At 40.3% G+C, this 25,383-nt stretch overlaps 1 protein-coding gene across 1 annotated transcript in view; it reads right to left on the reverse strand.

Moving 5' to 3' along the window:
* Nucleotides 1-967: 967 nt before the first annotated feature.
* The window catches only part of sugct (succinyl-CoA:glutarate-CoA transferase), a 63,531-nt gene continuing 39,115 nt past the window's right edge, over nt 968-25,383 (reverse strand). The window contains exons 13-14 of the mRNA XM_074693574.1: nt 5,589-5,652; nt 968-1,544 (exon numbers count right to left, since the gene is read on the reverse strand). Coding sequence (XP_074549675.1) covers nt 1,381-1,544; nt 5,589-5,652 — 228 coding nt within the window. The 3' untranslated portion in view covers nt 968-1,380. The remainder of the gene's footprint in view (nt 1,545-5,588; nt 5,653-25,383) is intronic.

A 25,383-nucleotide genomic window follows, 5' to 3' on the forward strand; every position in this document is an offset into this window, starting at 1 on the left:
GCCTCCACCTCCACAGGGTCCAGGACTGAGCTTCTGTAAACACTTCATCTGCAGGTGAAGTTCTTCCAATTTGGCGTTGGTGTCCAGTGCTAGCTCCGTGAATAGCATGATGCTACTCTGCCTTCTGGTATTCCCTCTGTTGCTGAGTTAGCACAGCTAGCTCATCCATCTTATTGGAGATAGATCTTGCGTTCCCAATAATGATGGATGGAAGGACAGGTCCATGTCAACACTTCTTAGCTCACACCTGAGAACCAGCATGTCATCCTCACCTCCTTCTCCTCACCTTGTGGAAAGGCATCAGGCCTTGCACCAGTTAGCACTGACATGCTAAAGACTGCTAACAGCTGATTTCACATGTAAACAATGCAGCCATGGTTACGTGTAGGATCTCCAGACAAACACAGGAGCAATAATAATAAAAATATCACCGAAGACAAAACCAGTTTGGTGTCCATGACCAACAAATGAGCCACAGAAAGTAATGATCCTCTCTAAATGCAAAAAGATGATGAAAAAGAGACGAAAAATGACAACAAACAGACAAAGAAGAGAGGCAGCCACAACAGGACGGTTAGTTATGGGTCAGTGGAATTTCATGAAGCTCTGGCTTGAATCACTCTGCTTCATGAGGAATGACACACACTCCAGCTGCTCATTACTTTTGATTTTACAAGCTGGGATAACTCAGAAATTGACTGAAAATTTAGAGGACCAACCATAGAGCCCTGAGGAACCCCACTGCTTTAAAACCAGTGCAGTTTTTGTTATCGTTGTTGCTTTGTGTCTGAAAGAGTTCACCAGCCAGAAAATCTAGCATAAGAAAAATATGAGAAGCAACAAAATCTTTGGTTGAGAAAAGAAAGATTCAACATGGTCTCATCTTGTGAAATTTCAAGATTGGCTTAAACACACCAAGAGAAACTCTGAAGAACAAAAAATCTTTACAAAAAGAATCAGTTGCCGGGTAAAAGAAAAAAAATGGATTTTGTGATTTTCATCAATACAATAATGATACCATTTTATTAAAATAGCAGCTGCTAATAAAACATTTCTTCAGACATTTCTGGAGTGCAAAATATGACATACAGGCAGATAATGAAGACATTAAAATCCAAAATCAGGAGTGCTTCAAATTTTTTTAGGAGTCAAATGGTTGAAGGCAGAGATCAAATACTCGTAAATTTATCAAAAATCATAAATACTGTCAAATGTTACTTCAGGATTGTATAAAAATACTTTTTACTCAGCAGCACCTTTAAGTACAAATCAAAATGGTAGTGTTTTAAAGTATTTTCAACGTTTTCCACAATAGATTATTGCTGATAGATCTTTCCAGAAGGCTTTCTCTGATGTTAAGTTCCTTTCGCTCTCAGCCAATCAGGACAGTTCATTCTGAGCCACCGCCTTCGTCTCCAGGAGTGTTTTGATGACATCATCACTGTAGCACAGGGTGTCTCGAAGCACCTGCACCGTGTGCTGGCCAGTCAGAGGAGGGGGTGTAGGCCCGGCTGGAGTGAAGCCGCTGAAACGGACAGCCGGGCCTGAGGAGACAGAAATAATCAGGGGCCAAATAAAGATAGGTTGAATTAGCATCTTCTGCCGATGATAGACCTTAAAACTCCATATCAGAAACAGATGGGTGACATCATACAAACAACCACCATGTATCATACAGTTTATGGTTCACGCACAACACCAACTGCACCTCTATCTCAGAGTTTCACTTAAGTATCTTTTTGGTTCTCTTTCTTTATGCTGATCTCATCCCTCATGTCTCTTTCTTTCAACTCCTGACTTTTGCGCGGAAGAAACTCTTGACTTTTTCACCTCGGCCTGAAAAGGAGCGATAATCAAAGATGGATGTAACCCGGAGCCGATGGGACTCATTAAAGAGACAGAGATGAAGAGGGTGATGATGAGAAAAAGATGCAACGATGATCAGTGACGAAGCCTCTGACCTCTCCATCTCACTCGCTTTCACTTCAGATCTCATCCGACAACATCAGCCGCTCATCAGGACAGGCACTGATTTTTGATTCTCATATAGAGGGAAAGCGTCAGAAGAAACTTTAAATTCTTTGAGAGATCCAAAGACCAAACTTCACAGATTACTTTTCAGATAATTCTTCAGATTATTCCTAATATTGCCCCCCTGCATTCCCATGTGGACGTACAACAGCTCTGTTGTGTCGGAGCCGATCTGAGGATGAAGGAGTCGACAGCTGAGCGAACAAAAGTTTATTTTAGGAAACTCACAACAATCATCTGTTTTTTTAAAGAGCAGCACTAATGAGCTGAACTCTCACAGTCTGTGTGTGTGAGTGTGTGCGAGTGTGTGTGTATGAGGCCACACGTGCATGATCACATGACCATATGGGTGTGTATGTGTGTGTGTGTGTGTCTGCCTGGATCATGGTTTCATGCATGACTGTGTCGGTTTGTGTGTGTGTGTGAACAGTGCTTCTATTTTCACCCCATTAGCAACCTGTTTCCCCTCCAATGACACTCAACAAGTGTCAGAGCCACTGTGTGTGTATGAGTGTGTGTGTGTGTGTGTGTGTGTGTGTGTGTCAGTGTGTGTGTGTGTGTGTGTGTGTGCGTGTGTGTGTATGTGTGTATGTGTGTGTGTGAGGACAAATAATTAATGAATAAGATTATGTAACATCACATTTTTACTTTGTTGTATCTATCACGAGCTGAGTTTCCATCACCTTATTGTCTTTCATTTTAATGTACGCTTTTATTTTGAAATTCATTATTTAATCTGTATTGCAAAATCGTTGTTTGTTGGTGCATGTTTTATCAGCATTTGAGCTTTATGAGATGTCATCATGTGTTACTTTTTGGTTTCTAATCCAATTTGTGGTTGGAACAATAAAAGGATGCAAAATCACACCTTCTTGTTCAGATTTTTGATATTTTCTTGTATTTTTTGCTAAAACTTTGATATAAAATTGTCCAAATACACCCAGAGCAGTTCTATGAGTTAAAAAAAGCATTAAAAGAACAAACTTTATGAACTTACCAAACCTGTAAAAATAATTTTCAGAAAGAGCGAGCACTAATTGAAGATACCAAACCAACTGCGCCCTCTACTGGTAAGCTTGGTAGCTTAACACATGGCTCTATATGTTCCTCAGGGCCTAAAGGCTGTGCTGTGTTTTTCGAGCAAATGTGACACGCAGAAATTAGTGGCACGAGATCAGCGTGAGAGAACGAGTGGGGCTTTTATATTCTTTAACATCCTGCGCGGCGTCTGTTGGTGTCTATTCCCAAACTGCAGGGGGTGGTGTATCACAAATGTACGTCTACCAGAGTACTAAACCAGAGTCAAAGAAGTTTGCCTTTGTTTACAACCAAGGGGCAACATCAGGTCAGCAGAAATGAAGCCTATGCAGAAGTACCAAAAGTTGCTGTTTTTCGAAAATCTGCTTGAGGCTGGCTGCAGAAAAGACTGGTCACGTACACACCCAGACATAAAAACAGACTTTTACGGCATTAAAAAACACATTTACAGCCTGGTTCAAAAACGTCTTGGGTCTAAAACGCTGATTTCACTATCGGTACAGTGAGTCAATTTCTTCTATCTCTGCGGTTTAGATGTTATTAGGATCGTTTGGTTGTCCAATCAGAGGTTCCTTCTCAGGTCACGTAACCGCAAGGTGCCCTGTAGCTGCTCGAAGAAAAACTCACAGCGGGCGTCATAGGGAATGTGGCTGCGTCTGCGGACAGGCTTCATTTCACAGTTTCAGGAACAGACAGGTGACGTCACAGGTGCTTCGTCCATGTTTTATACAGTCTATGTTTACAACATAACATATCTATCCCTGAGACTTTTTTCCAATTTCTCTTCCCTGCCGAGAGTGGCCGCAATTTCGCACCATGGATTATTTACCACCTGGTTGTCACGGTGATCCCTAGGTGAAGGGCCATACAGATGCCTGTATTTCTGCACTTTGACTACTAGGAGATCCTGTTCTTCACCGTCTTGTCCGGGCCTCTCCCCCAGTCAGGTTAGAAATTTTCGAGTGTGCACAATGTAGAAATTTCCACGTAAAAAGGATTGCGTAAGGGGTAGTAGGTGCGAAAAAATGACATCATTTGTCCGCACAAAGCCACATGAAGCCACACGGACCCGCAGATGCGTCAAGCATAAATTAGCCTTTAGATCGATAGGTCAGATGGGCAACCAGAGCTCACACGTGGCTGGGGTTATCAAACTAGCTCCTTCTTTGAGGAGTTAGGTCTGACGCTCCTGAGAAATGTCCTTACCCTAACGCTAATGGCCTCACAGGGTAACACTAAATAATATTGGGGGGGACACATTACGAAAAAAACAGAAAACAAAAAACAAAAACCTTTTCCCAGTAGTTTCGCTCACAGACTTGGGTGTCTGGAATCTTCACTGAAACAATAAACTTGAAATAATCCATTGTTTTTAACCCACGAATGTCTGATAATTTTGAATCCACTCAACTTGTGACATCACAAGTTGGGCCCTTTTAGTGATGCCTCACCTTTAAAGCTCCTCTTTATTAATGAGGTAGGAACCCCGAGGATGTGAAGGTCTCTCAGCTGTATCGAGATGTAATTTGCGTTTTTGTTCCCATTGTGATATCTGTCACTTAGTTATAAAATCAAACGTAGATAAACAAATGATATGTGCTTTCACACACAAATATACATAACACTGAGCTCCAAATCTGGCATGAAACCAGAGTCAGAACGATTCAGAGACGTCTTTCTTCATTCTTGGTTAATGCTACTATCCGCTTCTTCAGCATCTAAGTCTGACTCTGCTTCAAACATACAACCTGGGCATGCTCTCAAGATGGTATGTTAGTGCTGCACTGAAAAAGGGGCGGAGCTATAGGAAGCTTATTTGAATTAAAAAGGACACACCCAAACTGAGCATTAAGAGGTTTAAAACCTCCTCTGGTGTTTGAAGTATATAACAAAAACTTCAGTACAGATTAGAAATAAATTATTAGAAATAATAAAAAGCCTAGAAGACCAAACTGATGAACGTTAACGTCTTTAAGAGAAAATTCAGTCCCGTTCTTTGTTTTAACTCAGGTTACCGAGTCCAAACTCAAAGTGCTGCATCATCAGGACAAAACTATCTACCCGTCATATTTAATCCTTTGATTCTTACTCTTCATTATATAACATCAGCCGTCTCCTCTATTAATGGACACACACTTCTTTACTGTTTGTTCTCAGCTATTTCTTGGCATTGAAACACACACACACAAACACACACACACACAAATACAACCAGAGGAATGCAGTGGACAGGCGGGCCAATGAATGTCCTGAGCTGCACGTTTTCATGCTCAATTAAACCTCTGCGGTACACACAACACACACACACTTAGACACAAACACACACACACTAGTGTTGTTTACAAAACAGAGATGGAGGGAACTGGAAAGAAGAGAGCAAAGAAAAGGATATTGTTAAGGCGGTGAATAGACGACTCCACACAAGGCTGGAGGACAACTGGGGCATCATGGGAAGCAGAGTAAGTGTGTGTGTGTGTGTGTGTGTGTGTGTGTGTGTGTGTGTGTGTGTGTGTACTAACCAGGTACAGTGATGCGTCCTGCAGTTGGGTGGTTCATGTCCTGAATGAGACCGTTGTGTTTCACCTGCAAACAAATAAACACAAAATTCAGCTGGTTGATGAACTTTGTATTTGACGACTTTAAGACAGACAAAAAGGTGATCAGAAATACCCCCACCCCCACCCCCTTTCCAAAAATAAAGGTTTAAAAAAGCTGTTTACAGGAAATGAAAATGTAAATCCTTTTGAAGCCAATCAAATTAGCCACACCTTTCTCCAGCAAAACTTCTAAGTTTAATAACTACGAAAATAACTAAAATAATAGATAAATAAGGAAAACGAGCTCTTTGATCACTGTTTATTGAACCAAGTTGCAAGCATTTTCTGTTTTTTTTTTTTTTTTTTTTTTTTTGAAAAATCAAGTTTTTTGACTTGGTGTGCTTGTGGTTGCTAACTTTAAGTGGACAGCCTTTAGTGGACACTCAAGGAATCACAGCTTTTAGCATATATATATATATATACATATATATACATATATACACACTATATATATATATATATATATACATATATACACACTATACATATATATATATATATATATATATATATATATATATATATATATATATATATATATATATATATATACACACACACACTGTAATGTGATACCCCCTTCCGTTCTGTTGATCTCTTTAGCAGTGCATTCCGGAATCTTATGGTGCACCCCTGAGTTTACGATCCAAGATGGCTGCCCTGGATGTAAACAGTAATTAAGCTCCTGTTATATTGTTTTTATTTTAGAATTTCTGACTAGTGTTGTATATGTAGTATTGTTCATTGTTTACAAACAGAATTATCGCTGTAATGGCAAGTTTTTCCAACTTGGCAAATGAAACGTTTTCAACTCGCAGATGATGTCATTCCCACTCCCCACTTCCCAGTTCTGATGTAAATGGAATGCAGTAGAGTGCGCTGAAGTTTCTTAAAGAGACAGTAGCTGAGATGTAGCATGATAAATGCTGCCAGTATGGTAGTCATGACTGAAAAAAATTAGCTACAGACAAGCAAACTTTTTGTTTGTTTGTTTGTTTGTTTTCTTTTCAACCAGGTTGTCACATGTTTCTTTTTTTAATGGAAAAAAAACTAACAACTTTTTGGTTTGATCTAAATGTTGTTGTTTATGTTTCTTTGTTTCTGCAGTCAGTTTCAAGTGAACACTCTAGGAACTGCAGTTTGTAGCACTCCATGAGGTTGCTGCTTGATATGAATTCTGCATTCTGTTCTACCCTTTGATCTTCAGAACATTCCAGAATGTAAGGTAACTGAGTGCTTTGAAGTGTCTTAAAGAGACATGCAGCGTGAAAAATTTAGCCTGTATGGTTGTCATGAAGAGAGAAATGAGCCATATAGTGCAGAATTGTTTCTGTAACCAGGATGCTGACATGTTTATTTCTGACCTAAAGCTGGACATTTTAACTTAAGGCTCAATAGGGAGTGACTCACAGATGGAGAGCCTCTAGAGGACTCTCAAGGAACTGCAGTTGAAGTTGCACAGGCTTCAGTTTTCTTAATGAAGGTCTTTTTGATTATCAGAACCATGAACTTTAATCAGGCAGCAGAAAAAGAGAGGCATTACAACGACCCACACTCTCAGTCTCAGACGTCCTGACCTGTGATGTCTCTGCGACCTGGAAGCTTCTACAATCCGTGACAAATTCAGAAAAATTGCTTTTATCAGGGGGGCGAAAAGAGGGAACACCGCAGGCAGGAAACCTCTGACAGGCCACCCTGCTCTCTGATTGGTTTAACAGAAACACCTGAATCACTGAGGATGTCAACAAGAGGGAATGACGCACGACGTGTCAAAGATAACCATCGATTATTCACAAAGAAACGGGGTGTTGGCGTTGAGACAGAAAACTAAGAAGCGGGTTTGCTCCTTTCCTTTTTTTAAGTCTGAGTATCTATAAGTTTTGTGAATGTGTGCCATCACAGCTACGTCACACGGTTTATGTAATCCTGAGCACCACGCAGACTCAACGTTTCATTGATTACCATTGTTTGAAACGAGGAAATACAAAATAAATGTCAAAACCATTACCGTCCACATAATATGTGCTGAAATATGAAGGATTGTGGAAAAAGTCAAGATGTGGGCGAAGCTGCAGGGTAAACATCCACCCAGAGAGTGTGTGTGTGAGTGGAAAAAGCGTGGAACACAAACACATGTCTGACTTTATGTTGGCTCAGATGTTCGTCTACATGTGTCGGTCTGTTTGTGTTGATTTGTCATCCTCTCGTGTATCTCGGCCTCAAACTGACAGCCAAATCACTTCCTCCTTTTTCTTTTTCATGTCCTTCCTTCCTTTTCTTCAACCGCTCCTCATCCCAAACATTTTTTGGAGGTTTCTGTCACTCTGCTGTTCCATTTCTACCATTCACACCTCCCTTTTTATTTTCGACACATCTGGAGCTCTTTATTTTACATTTTTCTGTCACTATTGTTTAAGGTGTGAATTCTCTTTGTTTTTTTTTGTTCTTGATGCAACGGACAAACAGAAACATGTCAGAGGACAGCGTGGAGCAAACACTAAATCAGAACATACACACAGCTTGACCCCAGAGATGTAAGGTTAGAGAAAGGTACACACTCTCACACACACACACTAACACACACAGTTTCATCACTGGGGGGAACCTTTAATAAGAGCCAAACGTTGATCGATGGCTTTAATTTTAACATCAAACACGACACACTGTGCAGGAAGTCAAGCAGTGCTAAATGAATTACACTGTGACTCTGTGTGTGTGTGTGTGTGTGTGTGTGTGTGTGTGTGTGTGTGTGTGTGTGTGTGTGTGTGTGTCTGAAACTGCATGAACCTGTTCACAGGAAAACCCTTTTCTCAAACATTTTCCAAAAAAATCAAGAAAACAAGTGTTTGTTTTCTTGATCTTTTTTGCTGATTATTTTTCTATACATCTTTGATTTTTCACTGTTCATTTTTTAAACTTTTTTTCTCACATTTTTCCTTTTTTTACTCCTTTTAAAAATTTTCCTCCATTTTTTTCTCATTTCTATTATTTAATAATCACTTTTTAAAAAGTATTTTTTTTTATCAATTTCATATTAACATAATTTTTTAATATATTTTTTCCTGCTTTGTCACTTTTAAATCTTCATTTTCTATTTTATGTTTTTCCTTTTTATTTTTTTTCCACTATTTTTTCCTATTTCTATATTTGAATTATCACAAAAGTATTTTTTATCACTTTCCTATTAACATAACTTTTTAAATATATTTTTTCCTGCTTTGTTCAATTTTAAATCTTTATTTTCTATTTTATGTTTTTCCTTTTGAAAAATTGTTTGCTTTATTGTTTTATTTCTTGTAAAATTCAGTGTTTCCTTTATAATTTTCTCTTTTTTATTGATATTTCTTCAATTTTTTTCATTATCTTTTTTTACTTTCTTAATCACTTTTAAGAATTTGTTTTTCTTCTTTTGCCAATTATAAAATGTTTCGTTTACTTTCCTTTTTTATATTTCTATATATTTTTTGTCTTTTTTCTTATTTCTTTGGGTTTTGCCTGTTTTCTTTACTCATTACTCACTTTTTGATTTATTCTTTATCTTTGTTAACTCTATTTTTTCTTTATTCTGTATCTCTTGTAGTTATTTTACAACAATTTTCTTCTTTCTACTCACTTAAAAAAAAAAAATATTCATTTGAAATCCTACCTAACCTAAAGGGAAGTACTACGTGATGCTGTTAGTGACATTGTGACATTCGAAATTATAATGCTGTCAGTGTTAAACATTATTAATATTATTATTTTCAATAATCAAAAACCTTGTTGTGATAACTATAATGTTGTTAGTATTGGTCAGAGCTCCTTACACTAAGCAGAGCCTACTTTGTCCCTGTTCCTGAAAGTAAATGATCTGTGGAAGATTGATGATGATAACCAGGAACCTTTTCTTTGTTTGTCTTTTCTTGATGAAACCCAGTGTCATATTTGTACTGGGAGAGTTACAGTGTGAGAAACTGACGCTAAGCAGCTGCTTTCTGCAAAATCCTGCTTCATCCTTTCCCACAACCGCAAAAATCAAAACAGTCGAAAACCAAACGAGGCCTCACACATTTATCACTCAGCCGTAAGATACACAAAGGATGCTGATACATATTTATGTTAATTACGAGTGTTTACAAGTAGAAAGGAGCAGAGACAGACGGCTGAAAATATCACAGCCAGGACTGGGAACAATGCTGCAGAGAGGCCATGTTGTTGTCCTGGTTTACCAGACTGATATTGAAAACTTAGACCATACAATACAACATTTGCTCAATCTGATTGATTAATGTCTTTATAAAAGCATCATGAATTAAATCTAACCAATCAGAGGCCTCCTGTTCCTTAACCTTTAGAGGAAAATTCTAGAATGTTGAGTTCCAGAGTTCCAGAGTGCTTTGAAGGGTTTTAAAGAGACAGTAGCTTAAAATACAGCGTAAGACACTTGCAGACAGCCTGTAAAAGAGACCACACCCCTTATTCTCCCTCCCTGTAATTCTTAGGCTGCTTTAGAATTGAGACTGACTTACTGCCAGAGACAGCCTCCAGTGGACAGTGACAGAACTGCATATATTTAATATTTAGGGCCAATCCCAATTATCATTCATACCCCTCCCCCCTTCATCTTACCCCTTCATCTCCCCCTCTGTCAGGCCCCTAAAACAGAGGGTCAAGCGGAAGGGGTAAAAAAACGTCTTAGAAATGAGACACCACTCGATCCCCGCTATGTCATCACCCCTTGATGCTTGCTGGCTGTTGTGGGCACAGCGACTGTTTGTTCTCTTCCAAAAAAAACCCACGTTTTTACAAAGTGATGATAAATGGATGTCAAATTAGGGTGACAAACTCACAGCAAACAGACATACGATGTACCGCATCTCTCACTCACACACTCACCAGCCACTTTATTAGGCACACCTGTCCAACTGCTCGTTAACGCAAATTTCTAATCAGCCAATCACATGGCAGCAACTCACTGCATGTAGGCATGTAGACATGGTGAAGATGATCTGCTGCAGTTCAAATTGAGCATCAGAATGGGGAAGAAAGGTGATTTAAGAGACTTTGAACGTGGCATGGTTGTTGGTCTGAGTATTTCAGAAACTGCTGATCTACTGGGATTTTAACCCACAACCATCTCTAGGGTTTACAGAGAATGGTCCAAAAAGAGAAAGTATCCAGTGAGCGGCAGTTCTGTGGGTCAAAATGTCTTGTTGATGCCAGAGGTCAGAGGAGAATGGACAGACTGGTTGGAGCTGATAGAAAGGCAACAGTAACTCAAATAACCACTGGTTACAACCGAGGTCTGCAGAAGAGCATCTCTGAACACACAACACGTCCAACCTTGAGGCAGATGGGCTACAGCAGCAGAAGACCACACCGGGTGACCCTCCTGTCAGCTAAGAACAGGAAACTGAGGCTACAATTCACACAGCAACACCAAAACTGGACAATAGAAGATTGGAAAAACGTTGCCTGGTCTGATGAGTCTGGATTTCTGCTCCACATTCAGATGGTAGAGTCAGAATTTGGTGTCAACAACATGAAAGCATGGATCCATCCTGCCTTGTATCAACGGTTCAGGCTGCTGCTGCTGGTGTAATGGTGTGGGGGATATTTTCTTGGCTCACTTTGGGCCCCTTAGTACCAACTGAGCATGGTTTAAAGTCCACAGCCTACCTGAGTATTGTTGCTGACCATGTCCATCCCTTTATGAGCACAGTGTACCCATCTTCTGTTGGCTACTTCCAGCAGGGTAATGCTTCCGAGGAGGTTTCTGAGAAATGGCTTATATTAACGTGAAGAGGCAAAGGAACGGATACCCAATTAAGAAAATATAGATATCATGGGAAATGTGTCATACCCCTTAGTTTCAAGTAAGGTTGAGAATCTGAACACCCCTTCACTACAAGTGCACATGTAAAACAAAGGGCTAAGGGGTAGAATTGGGATTGGTCCTTAGTTTTTTAAAGGGAATTCAGTTATGTCACAAAAAAGACTTTGCTTAAGATTTGTATGCAGGTTTCCTCACGTATCATGATTGCTAGTCTTTACTACATTCTTATGTACTGTGTGGGTAAGTGTGTGTGTTTTATATGCCCCTAAATTTGTGCATGCGTGCAAACAAGTGTACCATTATGATTGCATGCATGTGTGTGTGTGTAATTCTATCTGCTTGTTATGCAGGGTATCATTATGTCCATATGCACATCTCTTATTCACAGACACACACAGTGTGTCTCCTAAATGTCAAACACTCAGTGAACATTTTATGTGCTATTTTCCAGTTGTTCTTTCTTTTAGTGAAAACAGTAAAACAGAAAATTAATAAAATAAGGAAGGTTTGTTTGTTTTATGAGGAAATGTGTAGAAAGTGACATATAACAGAGCCGAGGGAGAAAACAGTCAAACAAACCCGGCTGAGCCACTCACGATGACTTTCATGTATTATTGTAAGATGCTTCCATAAAGAACATCAAACACACACACACATGCAAACTCCTCTGCAGTGCATGTTTGAACACATGGTGCGTGTTTGACTATAGCCTTGATGTTAAGCTTCACCTGCCACTCGTGTGTGTGTGTGTTTTTGAATGGCATGTGTGTGTTTGTGTGTGCCATGTGTGTTCAGCCAGCAGTCGTGGAAACCTACGAGCCTGCCGAGCCGCAGAGTCTGCAGGCAGTTAGCAGCCTGATCAAAAGATCTGAACTCAGCACAGAACAGTTTGTGGTTTTCAGCCACGTGCCTCCTCTTCCTCTCTCCTTCCTGCTCCCCTTGTGTCCTTTATTTCTTTCCTCAAGTATTTCCTACTTACGCGAGCTTCACTCCTCAGTTTTACTCTCTTTTAATGAAGGTTTTCATAAGTTGCATAGGTTGGGTCAAGAAGACTTTGGTTTAAGGCGCTTTTCGTTTGTAGTTTCATGTTAGAAGGTTAGAAACTTGGATCAGGCAGTAGGTTCAGAGTCTCCTCTGTTTGGCTACAGCCACATTTGGGTGTTCCAAGTTCCTATTCAACCATTTCCTCTGCTGTCTGTGGTTTTACTCAGAAGCATCTGTGTAAAAGGAGGAGTCAAAGTGGTGATCCAAGGCCATCACTTTGCCTTTGTACTAGATCAACACAAATAGCCCCGCACATGACATGTAAACAGACAATGAAGTCAATGGGGGAAGTGATACAAACTGCATGCTCAATGAGGCTACCTCTCAAGTGGTCTGCCTGGGTTTGACTCCAACTAGCGCCCCCTTTCTATGTCAGTCTCTACTCCTACTCTCACCCTGTGGCCTACTCTATTCACTGTTCTGTCTTCTGAATAAAAGCACACAAAGCCTAAAAAATAACTTTAAATAAAACTGCAGTTCCTCAAGTGACCACTTGAGGCTACAAACCACGTACACACCCATTCAAAGGATAAGATCTTTAACATAAAAAATAAACACGCTTGATGCCTGTTGTTGCAAATTTGCATCATACCCTGTCAGGTGTTGATGCAGCTGAAATGACCTTTTTATCCCATTATTACTATAGACTGTATATAGAGTGGACAGCGTGGCTCCGCCATTTACCATAGTACGGTTTTGAAGCCAAAATACCCCGTCACAGGCGCAGCCATTGGCAGCAATTGCAGCCAGAGTCTGCGCAGTAGAGACGATGAGGGATTCTGGGAAAATCTGAGTGGAGCCGGGTGACAAAAATAATTATTATTTTCTTTATTTTGAGTCTAATCACTTCTTGACTCTACCTCCAGACATGTTTTACAATCCCAGAAAAAAATACACAAGAACGGCAGCTGTCAATCATCGTTTAACGTTATGTAAAGCCTCGTTTTTAACCTTGCATAACTACTGAAAACAAAACTTTTTGGAAAAAGAGGACTTGAATACAAGGCAGCCAAATGATATCTTCAATAATAATTATAATTTGTAATGTAATAATATTTTAAAGTTTGACCACAGCCCATCTGGAATGGCTGGAAAGCCAGATTTTCTAACCTATACTGCAGCCAGCCACCAGGGGAAGCAGATTTGTGGAGACCTCACTTCGAGCTGAGCAAGGGGGCGTCCATTTTTTTACGGTCTATGATTATTACCTATTGATTCATTCTCTACACATACCAAAGATTGTATCAGATCCACTATTTTATAATATATTGATCAGGGGATGAACTTCTGAGGTCTATATTTATAATATAACTTAGTTATAACTGTTGTGTGTCCTGTAAGAATGCAAAAACACATAAAACAATCTATTTTTATAATTATTAATTAATTCAGGCATTAAGGGGTAAATGAAAAATTAGGTTAAGTTATAACTTCTGATAATAATACATAGGGCTGGGACAATATGCTATTCTCGTGGTTGGATTCTTTTACCATTTTTTGGGTGCCTGTTCAATTTAAATTGCAATTCATTGATATTTGCGATTTTTGCGATTTTCAGTTTGCTTTTTTAACACCAGACCATGTGACAAAGATAAATGATGATGATAATGTCCACAGACCATATTGGGAGCCATATCTTCCCATAAAATGCACATCACATGAATCAGAGAGAAACATTTCAACCTCTGCTGGAGAAAACCGGTAACTTTTTTCCAATCCAGTTTATAAACAAAGACTGAAATGAAGAATTTGAATTTGAAAAAATAATCAATTTTTTGACAAAGAACCCTGATTTTGATATTGTCAAACAAAAAAAATCATATTGATTATTTGATTACATTGATTTTTTATTTTTTTCTCCCATCCCTTATAGAGTAATTTCCCCTTGGGGATTGGTAAAGGATATCTGATCTGATCTGATCTGATGGTGAATGATGACAATATGGTTCAAAAATGGTCTGTCAAGGGACAAAAACAAGATTATTTTTTTTTTAAAGTTTCAGCTGTAATACCCTGTGCCTCAGGCTGCTGGCTGAGGCTAACACTGGAGCGATCCAAAACTTTTTGCAGCTTTAAATTATTTAGATCTCAAAATATGCAAAACCAAAAGTGACTAAACCATATGTCATTACCACACAGCCAAAGATGAAAGGAAGAATCAAACAGTTTGGAAAATCTTTGGGTTATAATCTTTATTTATTCTCTAAGTGTCTCAAACAGGGATTGTAACTGTTTAACAAAGTCAAAGTTTTCTACTTATAAGTCTTTTTAAGGCCTTACATGCTCCGACCAATCAGGAGTTTGATTTAAGGAGTTGATGGATCAACAGCAGAACAGCATTGTCAACTTCTGCATCGCTGAGGCCAACTCAGTCGATGACTTCTTCACCCTTGTGTTTCTCTCCGCTCTTCTTAAGCCTCCTCTTCCTCCCCACCGCTCCTCACTCTCTTTACCCTGCGAGTCTTTGAAGCGAGCTGTGGCAGTCCATTAAGTCGACTAACCAGCACCCATGGGAGTCATCCGGGCCCGCTGTTACATCATGTTACTGCAACATCAAGGAGCAAAGGATGGAGTGTGTGTGCAGCAGGATGTATGTAGAGCTGTGTATATGTGTGAAAGTGTGAGTGTGTGAAGATCTGAGGTTGCTTGAACCTGCTGCTCTCAGTTTGACCTCGACAATCAAAGCAGCTTGTGAATATCGCAGCATTTTCATTCCTGTGAAGTGTCAGAGCAGGTTTTTCCTCCCATATACGGCCTCATATTAGCACTTAACAGGATTTTTAGATGTGTTACATAAAGCTGCAGCCTGAATGTTTGCGGTCCCAAGTGATCTGGGTTTTCATGATACCAGCTCATGACATGAATAATGCCCTTCATCGCCTTCTGCAAATGAGTGTTTTAACTGGAGAAATATTTATTTCTAACTTTGAAGAATAAAGCAGCGACGAGTCACGAGTCATGGCTCTCTGTTCAAACACATCCTGAGATAGATGTTCACACATCATACGCCAGAAAAAGTGACATCTATGTTTGAGAAGAACATTACGCAGTAGTCTGCACAACTTTGAAAGTACTGCTACAGCACTTCAAAGATCGAGTGGAAATTACCTCACTTTGGGTCATCTCATCATTTGGTGGATTGTCTCTCAAAGCTGTGACCTGAAAAGGTGTTTTCCCACTTTCCCAGGAACTTTCCCCAGGGACTATGGTCTAAATCTAGATCTGGGTACTCAGTTATCCCCCTGAAAAGTTCTTGCTAAGGGCGCAGTACTTTCCAAAGATCAAAGAACTTTTGGGGGCGGGGTCTGCAAGCTGAACGTGACCCAAAAAAGAATTATATGGTTCTACACTTTTTGCAAGATCACAACTGACCCCAACCACAATGGGACCCCTGTCATCAGGTGAATCCCTAAATAATATCAGGAGGATCAGACCTTACCTGACACAACGGGCCACACAGCTTCTGGTACAGGCCCTTGTGATATGACGCATCTACTACTGCAACTCCCTCCAAGCAGATCTCCCTGCGTGTACATTTAAACCTCTGCAGATTACCCAGAATGCAGCAGCATGTCTTGTCTTTAACAGCACACAGCACATGTCACCCAGCTTTTAATCTCTTTTCATTCAGTGGCAGCTTGAATCAAATTCAAAGCTCTTCTTCTGGCTTACAAAATATTGACAAGAATGGCTCCTGCCTACCTCGGGTCCCTCATCTAGGTCTACACTCCTTCTCACCCACTACGCTCTGCTTGTGAAAGATGTCTGTTGCTCTCAGCCCAGTTAGGCTCCAAATCACTAGCCAGACTCTTCTCCTCTGTTGTGCCCAAATGGTGGAATGAATTACCTTGCTCTATACAATCCACAGAGTCCGTTTCTACTTTAAGAGATGTCTGAAAACTCATCTGTTCAGGGAACACTTAAACACTAAGCACTAACTAGGTTTTCCTTCTGTCTAAATTCTTGATTGTGTTGTACGTCACTTTAGACAAGAGCGTCTGCTAAATGAAACTGAAGAACTATAGAACAGAATCAGAGGGAACTGGTGTTTCAGAGAAATAAGGATTTTTGTGTTCTGTCAAAATGAGCTTTGACTGTAGCATACAAATTTCTCAGTGTCAAACACTTGACTAACACAAGGTTGGTGTACCTTTCAAGATCAGGGAGAGTTAAAGAAAAACTAGAACTTTGAGTGAAACTTTTCTAACTTCCTGGACACAAGTTCAGAACTTGATGCAGGGCAGTTTCCCGGCTCGATGGAGGTACAACAGAGGAGGGATGAACCCGCTGAGGATGCTGACGGACATGCAAAACAGAATGACCCTGGTAACAGCCTTAAAGGATCCATACAACAGAATTGGACCCATGACGAAGAGTTTGATGGACAGTGTCACGATGGAGAAGGCCAGGGTGATCATGATGATCTTAAAGGCTTTTCTCTTCATGCCGTTCTCTCGTTCACGGAGCCCATCACCTGGTTTGGGCTTCATCAGCACACAGAGAGCATGGACACCACAGTACATCATGAGCACCAGGAGGAAGACAGACTTGGACATGAGCAGGTAGATTGCGAGTAGGCCATCAAGTAAGAAGGAGCTGGCAGTGCTGTCCAGCACAATCACCAGCCAGGTGACGGCGCAACATGGCAGCCTGTAACGGAGCGGTTTGAGCCTGTGGGTAGGGGGTATCAAAGAACAAAGGCGTCATTTTATCTGTTGTGAAACAAAGTTACCTGGTGTGCTCTGTAAAGTCAGGAATGAGGTTTGATATGTTACCTAAGGAAGATTGTAGGGTGCACCACAGCCAGGTACCGCTCCAGGCAGATCCATCCCTGGAAGATGGGTCGTGAAATGAACATGAGCTGCATCAATACATACACCAAAGTAAACCCTATGTACATATCTATCTCCAGCAGGGAATGAATGAAGGTATAAATGCAGAGGATGCAAAAGAGGGCCTCGCCTACGGCCAAGTTCAAGGCGAAGAACTCAGAGACCACGGCTCCACTACCTCCAGCGACTATCTGGTACACCACGTAAATGTTTGCAGGCAGTCCAATCAAAAAGTTGCAGGCATACAAGGCTGAAAGTCCGTAAAAGTACAAATTGGACTCATACTCGAAGTCAATATAATCGTCATAACCAAAGGTGGAGTTTGCTTCAGACCCATTCATCTTCAGACTGTGTTCTGGTGCCTGCAGAGGGACAAAAAAAGATCAACATTGGTCGTCAACTTTTACGCTTCTTGCTACTCTAGTAGAGAAAATGCAGCTGCTTTATGTCACCGAGCAATGTTTCACAGGCTTAGAACTTAGATGACAAACAGCAAAGTATCAATGACCCAACACCTGTTAGTTTACCAAGTCTTTACCTGAGGTTTAGTCATAGATCTTTTCAACCGAGCTCTTCATTAGTTTTCCACACCTCGGCCATCAGTGTGTGACTCCAGTTGTTGCATCAAACCATCCCCTCTTGCTTTTGCATTGAAGAGAATTTCCTGTTTGTAATTTGGCCTTTTTGTTTCCCAACTGTTTCACCGCAAGCTCGTTTTAAACTGGACCCACCTGTTGATTTGCATGGCAGACAGCAAGCCCAGTCTCAGTGGACATCTGGTGTATTCAAAACAAGTTGAATGAAGACATGGATACGGTTTCTGCGAGCGGCTGCGGGCTCAGACTATGGCCACATTTGCATCAGATTCTCTTTATCAGAAAGTAATTTGTCAGTGGAAATTTACAAACAGAAGTGCAGCTGGAGCGGGACGTGATTTATTTAAAGTCAGATGTTCCAACATTGTGTAAACAGATAAATTAAACCAGATTTCATAATAAGTCGTAACTCTGACTGTGAACGGGTCAATCCTGAGTCAGGTTGTGTTTGAACTTTATGCAGATGATGCACAGATTTCCTAATTAGTTCAGCTTTGGAGCAGCTCATTAAAACTGCATGGATAGCATTCTTTTAAGGGTTAAGCAGCATGTGTCACGTTACAAAATTAGTTATTGGATTTCGGATTATTTCTCAACATATTTGGCCGCAGTCACTGGGACCGAAAATAAATGCATGAAAATTCCCCACAAATATAAAACAGTGACTCTTGTGGTGTTGGGGTTAAGACAGAAATGTTAGAGACAAGAATTTGAAAGCCGGGATAAATAAAACCAGATCCTGGTAACTGGAAAGACACCGCTAGCAGGAAAATTCAGGAATCTGTTGGAAATCTTAACTTAGCATATTTTCTATCTAATCATTTGTTTATAGTTTACATCTGGCTGAAGTAGAAGAAGAAGTAGTAAGAGTCCAACTTACCTTGAGCTTATCTTCACCTGAGGCGTATCAGGGAATACTCAGCACTTTGGCGATTGCTCTTTCCAATGATTGCACATCTACGTTTGAGAGGTAATAAGAGAAGACTGTAATCAGCTCTCCTGTGCTTCATTTACATGACTGATGCAGCTAAATCTGACCACGAGGATATGAAATGACTCAGTTCTGTCTTACATAAAGACATTTTCATCTAAATTAAATAATTGACATTCAGATATTACCAGCAGCTGTTGGAAATTTGAGTTATAGTTATGGCGGTAGATCGGAGAAATGGTTTAACTTCTTTTGTGTTTACTAAAATCTTATACAATACAATCTTAATTGGACTTTATTCTCCAAATCTCTCTTTTTTAATCTTCTTTACAAGCCTGGCAAGCTATCTCAGAATATAAGCTAGCTAGAGTAGCAAGTATGCTTTCTAGCTAACTAGCTAGTTAGCTTGTTACTTAATAAGCTCACATTAGCAACATTAAAGAAAAATTCTGAGGCAAACTGAGATGACTCTGTCTATGCACATCAGGAGCAAACTCCTCCAAATGTTTCCATTATGATAGTTTTTGTAGTTTTCATGTCTTTTCTCGGAAAGAACCGGTTGCACAATCAAGCAGTCTGCCATGTTGAATGTTTTGGTATCTGACATGTCAACAACAAGAGCTTGATTGGTCGGATGTGTACTCATCACATGTGAAACTTTGGAAAAATCAGCGAAATAACGTTGCTGGTGCATTGAAAAAGAGTAAGTTTGAAAAATATAAAAAATGTGCAAAATCTTTGTGCAAAATATACACTTCTGGTGTGCACAGGGCTTTGAACCAGCTGCTGACCAAGTTCCCCAGATGAAAAAATCCAACAGCAAAAGTTTTAGGTTCTAATCATTGATGCTACTTTTTGAAAGAAAAGATAAAAACTTAAATAAAAAGTAAAAACTAAAATGCTACTTACCCTTCTGCAGACGTCTATTTGTTGTTGTCCACTGATGGATAGAGTCAACGTAACAGGTCAACAACCAAACAAGATTTGCAATTATCCTTTATTAAATGAATTCTCTCAAGAGTCACGAACCGGCAACCTCTGGTGCTGAAACTCAAAACTAATGCAGATGTGCAAAAACCTGTAGTTCCTTGAGTGTCCACTGGAGGCTGGGTGGAAAGGCCAAGGAAACCCCATGAACACCCATCTTATCACTAGAAATATGCATACGTATGTTGGTTTGGAAACCAGTTTTGGCATGAAAAGCTGATTTATTTATCACGACACACTTTACAGAGAGTGAATATTTTAAAAACGCATCTGATTTGAAGACGTTTGGATGTTTTTTTTTTCTTGTTTTAAACAGACTATGAGTGCCATTTGTGTATAACTATGCGTTAATATAACTTTAAAAAGGCCCATGTTGTCCAGGAACACGTTGGTGCATCATAAAACCACATTGAACCTCTAACCCCGCTGAAACAATGCATTAGCAAGAAACCTAAAACTACACAACAGTGTGTGTGTGTGTGTGTGTGTGTGTGTGTGTGTGTGTGTGTGTGTGTGTGTGTGTGTGTGTGTGTGTGCTTTGCCCATAAAGTTGCACTTCCTTTTATGTCCCCATGGAGGATGCAAACACAGAATTTAATAAGAGAAAGGCGGAGGAACAGTCTGAAGTACAGTACATCCACCGGCTTAGTGGTTAGGACACATAGCTGAAGACCACAGTGTCCTTTGTTTGGTTCTTTCAAGGGACATTTGAGGTATGTACTCCCAGTCCCTTTTCCCATGTTTCTCCACATTAACCATCAAATACATGTCAGCAATTCAACATGGAAATAAATGTAATTCAAAAACACACTAACAAGATTTATGTCTAGAAATCGTGCTTGAAGCTCTACGAGACTGCAGAGGGATGTCAAACCAAGTATTTGCATGTTGGTATGCCCATATTTAATGACGATATATGGTTAAATGTTTAAATGGTACACTTAACCGCATTCAACATCAGCCTCTCTGCAGGGTATGCAAAGTGAAGCTCATGGAACTGCTGGAGGCATTGGTCAAAAATCGACTTATCTCAAGTTTATGATCCAATGATTGCAGCTGCTGATGAGTCAGAGACTCCCAAGCTGAAGTTATGTGATATCTCAAGCAAATTTAATGAAAATCAATGAAGCAGCTGCTGTGTCACCAAAGTGGAGGACCAGGTAATGCTTTAGGGTGGCAAAAAAAAATGGACTAAAACATTTCATCCTAAAAAAAAATATGTGCATATAAAACCCTGTCATGGTGTAGTTGCATTAACACACTGTGGCTCCTAAGTCTCTGAGAGGATCTCTGTGTCTAAGGAGTGGAAACTTTGGAAACTGGACTATGTGTGTTTTGGATTGAAGACTTGGCTGAACGGAGTAAAAGAGTGGGAACAGTTGATCAACGGTGTGTTTGAGTGCGTTGCCGTTTGTAGCAGCAGCTGGATTCCAGGTGTGGAGCAGCACAGTAACCTCCTGTCAGCAGGGAGCTGTTCAGGAGCTGCAGATAGTGTAAACTCCCACCAATGAAATCAGCCAAATATGACTTCAGAGTTTGTGGAGACTTTAATCCCAAATCCTGGGCCTAGGAGAGTCTGAGTGAGGGCGACACTGAGAGTTTTAGCCGGCTGGTAAAAATGAAATTGAAGATAAATGAGCCTCAGATCTCATCTGAGATTAACTGAAGTTTCCTGCCCCACAGACTGACTCATCGTCTTTAAATTCAGCTTATTATTCCCAACCCTTTCAACAACTTTTAGAGACATGGAACATCATTTAGTTTCAGGTTTCAGAGAAGATAAAGGGGAATGTGCTCTGGCTTAATTCAAATACAAGGCCAACAGCGCTAGGTCAACTTTAGGGTAAACTTCAAAGGTAGCTCCCTTGTGGTAATGAAAGGTCTAGTTGTGTATTAAAAAAAGTAAAAGACAGCCTCCATTTATTTCCACTTATCAGAATCAGGAGGAAGTACTCCAAACCCTTATTTCTACAGTAAATGGAGATTTTCTGGAGTCTACTTGATGTGACTGGAGTTCAGTGGATATTACAGACGTTGCAAAACAACTTAAACAAGGGGTCAGATAAGAATTGCGCTGAGTTTAATAGTTGCGTCTGTAGGATTTTCCCAAAAAATATAGAATGTTAACTTTTACATGAATTATCCTGCTCAATTGTCTCCCATTGGCCTCTATACATGTGTGTCAGTGTCTGTGTCTGCCTTTAACCCTCTCCTCAGCCTGTATGTTGACGTTTTGGTTGTAATGGAAGGTTTCTGGGAGGACAGTAAGTGTGGTTACATCAGCCAATCACAGCACACCCAGTGCGCAAGTGACTTTGTGTGTTGATTAGCAAGTGGACAAAGCTATCCCGAGCTACCACAACCAAACTGAAACAAAACGCCAAACAGATAAAGCTTGGCTTGAATTTCACTCACTTCCAAGAACTTGCAGAGCAGCTCGGGACAAGGAGCTGCATGAGTTAGTGTTCTGCTAATCAGGTATGTGTCAAATACCAGTGATTAGCTTGTGCTAAAATGCCAAGTCTGGTGCACGGCTGTCAAGTTTCTCCCACATACAAACGTGATGCTACAGGTGGTTGCTGGGCTAGTGAATGTGTTCACGTAGCTTCCATCAGAGGCACAGGGTGTGCGCTGCCGCTGGCACTGAGCCAAGGAGGAGCCCAGTTTGAATTTGTGTTTACTAACAAGTAATGGAAATTCATGCAGACCCTAACTTTTAAGTGACAAACAGGACATCGACAAAAGTTTTAGGAGTCAGATTAAAGCTATATGAGTCGCATGGATGTCACAGGAATTTGCAAGGACGTTACTGGAGTTGCAAAGATGTCAGGAGTCAGACTGAAGCTGCAAGACTCAGCTTGTTTTAAGGAAGTTGCATGGATTCTACAGGAATTGCATGATTTTTTTTTAACTTTCCTGGATGTTACATGAGTTGCATAGATTCTGCAAGAGTTGAAAAGAAAAAGCAGGACTTAAAAATTCTGGAAGCCAGGTTGAAGCTGGAGTCACAAAAATGTTGTACAACCTGTGAAAAAGACTATTTTGCTGGAGTCCAAAGGGTGTAACAGGAGTTGCAAGGGTATTCTTGGAGTCTTATTGATGTAACAGAAGTCAAATAGATCTTGCTGAAGTTGCAGAGATGTTACAGGAGTTGTAAGACAGATGCAGTTTGCCACAAGTTTCTGGAGTAAGACTGTAGCTATAGGAGTTGAATGGGTGTTACAGAAGTCATAAAGAAGAAACAGAAGCAGGATATGTCAAATATTTCCAGGGTGAAATGAAAGGTAGAGGAGTTGTATGGGTGTTACAGGAGTTGCACGATTGTTGCTGGAGTCTTATCAGTGTATCTTGAGTTTCATAGATGCTGCAGCGTTTGTGTTGACATTAGAGCTGAAACGATTCCTCGAATGATTCGAGGTACTCGATTACAAAAGTTACTCGAGTAATTTTCTCCGCCTCGAGGAATCGTTTAATTCTAAAAAAGATCAAAGAGTGGTATTTCAAATAAAGCTGAGGCCATATTAAGAGAGTTTTCAGACCCCTCAAGCTACCTCTTATACAAAATAGCAACTAGCAACAAATCTGGCTTCTTTTCTGGAGTTTGGAGACTAATGGGTCATTCTACAAAACAGGTGCCATTTGGGTCCGGGACATTTGATGAGATGTACAAGGCACAAAAAGTGTGTCAAAGTGTGTTTACAAATTTTGAAGCTACCAAAGAAAGTTCTCTTATTGACATGCTGTATCAGAAAATTCTATTTCTTAAAGAGAAAAAATTTCATTTGAAAAATAACTGCTCTTTAACTAAACAAAAATGTATTTTATCCGATTACTCGATTAATCGATGGGATTTTCAGTAGAATACTCGAATACTAAATTATTCCATAGCTGCAGCCCTAGTTGACATTACAGTTTGTGAGGAAGTTGAAGATAAAATTTAACATGTGGAAACAACGGGAATCGACAGGTGTTGCAGAACTTGGGCAGAAGTTTCAGGAGTCCAACTGGAGCTGCAGGGGTTGAGGGGTTGGACTATCTTGCAGCAAAAGTTGCTTTGACAATCTGCAGATATCTGGATATTGATAAAGATGCATGGAAGCAACAAGAGTTGGACGGAAGCCAGACTTCACATCTGCACTTGGAGTATTTTAAATTCTGTTTCTTTAAGCACTTTAAAACACAAAAACTGACACCAGGAGGAAAAGGAAATTCATTTTTAATGTGATCCAAAGTCTGTACGAAGGCCTTGGGGCCAAACAGGAGGCCAGAGGATGTATGAAGGGAGGGAGGATGAGGTGAAAGAGGGGGTGAGGGGTCTTTGATACAAACCCCGGCTTATAGAAGAGCACGGGGGAGTCTGCAGAGATGGAAGTGATGAATTCATAAAGTCACTATGAACTCGGCACTGATCCAGGATTTATGGAGGATAAAGATGGTTTAGAAGTGTTCAGGGTTCAAACTGATTTTCACAGACTTTTCATCACAGGCTTACTCCCAGACAGAAGACTCTCAATAACCCTCAAACCAGGCCAAAAAACTAGAGCACGTCCAAACTGTCACTGCATGACCACTGAAAGACAAAGATGAACTTGGTGCAGTTATGGTGATCCCGGGCGAGCTGTCGTGCTTATAGCTCTTAAAAACAAAAAGCTCCAGCACTATCTGTTTGATTCAAACCAAAAGAAGAAATAAAAGATCTCTTCCACAAACAACCAGCAAGAGAGGAATATAAATGTAGGCATGACTGATTCTTCTGGATCAGTCCGAGCTGAAGTGTTCGGTCAGCACTAAAAATGGTTTTATATGTCACTCAGAGGAGAAAATCATCCACACACACAAATGAGCAACACTCTCTGCAGCTTTATCTGGAAAACTGCTTGGCGTAAAAAAAATAAACCATTTAGGACATTTTTACTCTCACACACAAATCACGACCTCTATCTCCAGACGAATCTCTGCTCTGCATTGATTATCAACGAGTCGGAGAAAAAGACAAAAGAATCCGTTACAGAAGAACAAAAGAGACAAGGAGGGAGGGATAACAAGGAGGAGACGAAATACAGAGAGGGGAGGACGAGTTCCAGAAGAGGAGGAAAGAAGAAGAAGAGCTGCAGTGGTTTTATGAATGAGCATAAAGCTGTAAAGGTTTATTACACCAGAAAATGACAGTGTGTGTTTTCCATATGCAGGCCTCCCTTCACTCACACACACACACACACACACACACACACACACACACACACACACACACACACACACACACACACACACACACACACACACACACACACACACACACACACACACACTGGCTGTGTTCCCTGGACTGCAGAAGTTTCCGGAGAGCAGACAAATCCCTGCTGTGCTTCAGTTGTTTCGACCTGTGCTTGTATATTGAGCCTGTGCAAGTGTGTGTATGTGTGTGTGTATGTGTGTGTGTGTGTGTTGCTCTGTCCTTAACGAGCCCATAAGAAGCAAAGTTCACCTTCAGTTCAGTTTGTTTGTCTTGTAG

The sequence above is a fragment of the Halichoeres trimaculatus genome, unplaced genomic scaffold (assembly GCF_033239565.1).
Source record: "Halichoeres trimaculatus isolate MK-OKI-2021-1 unplaced genomic scaffold, fHalTri1.1 fHalTri1_scaffold_18, whole genome shotgun sequence".
Classification (NCBI taxonomy): Eukaryota; Metazoa; Chordata; class Actinopteri; order Labriformes; family Labridae; genus Halichoeres; species Halichoeres trimaculatus.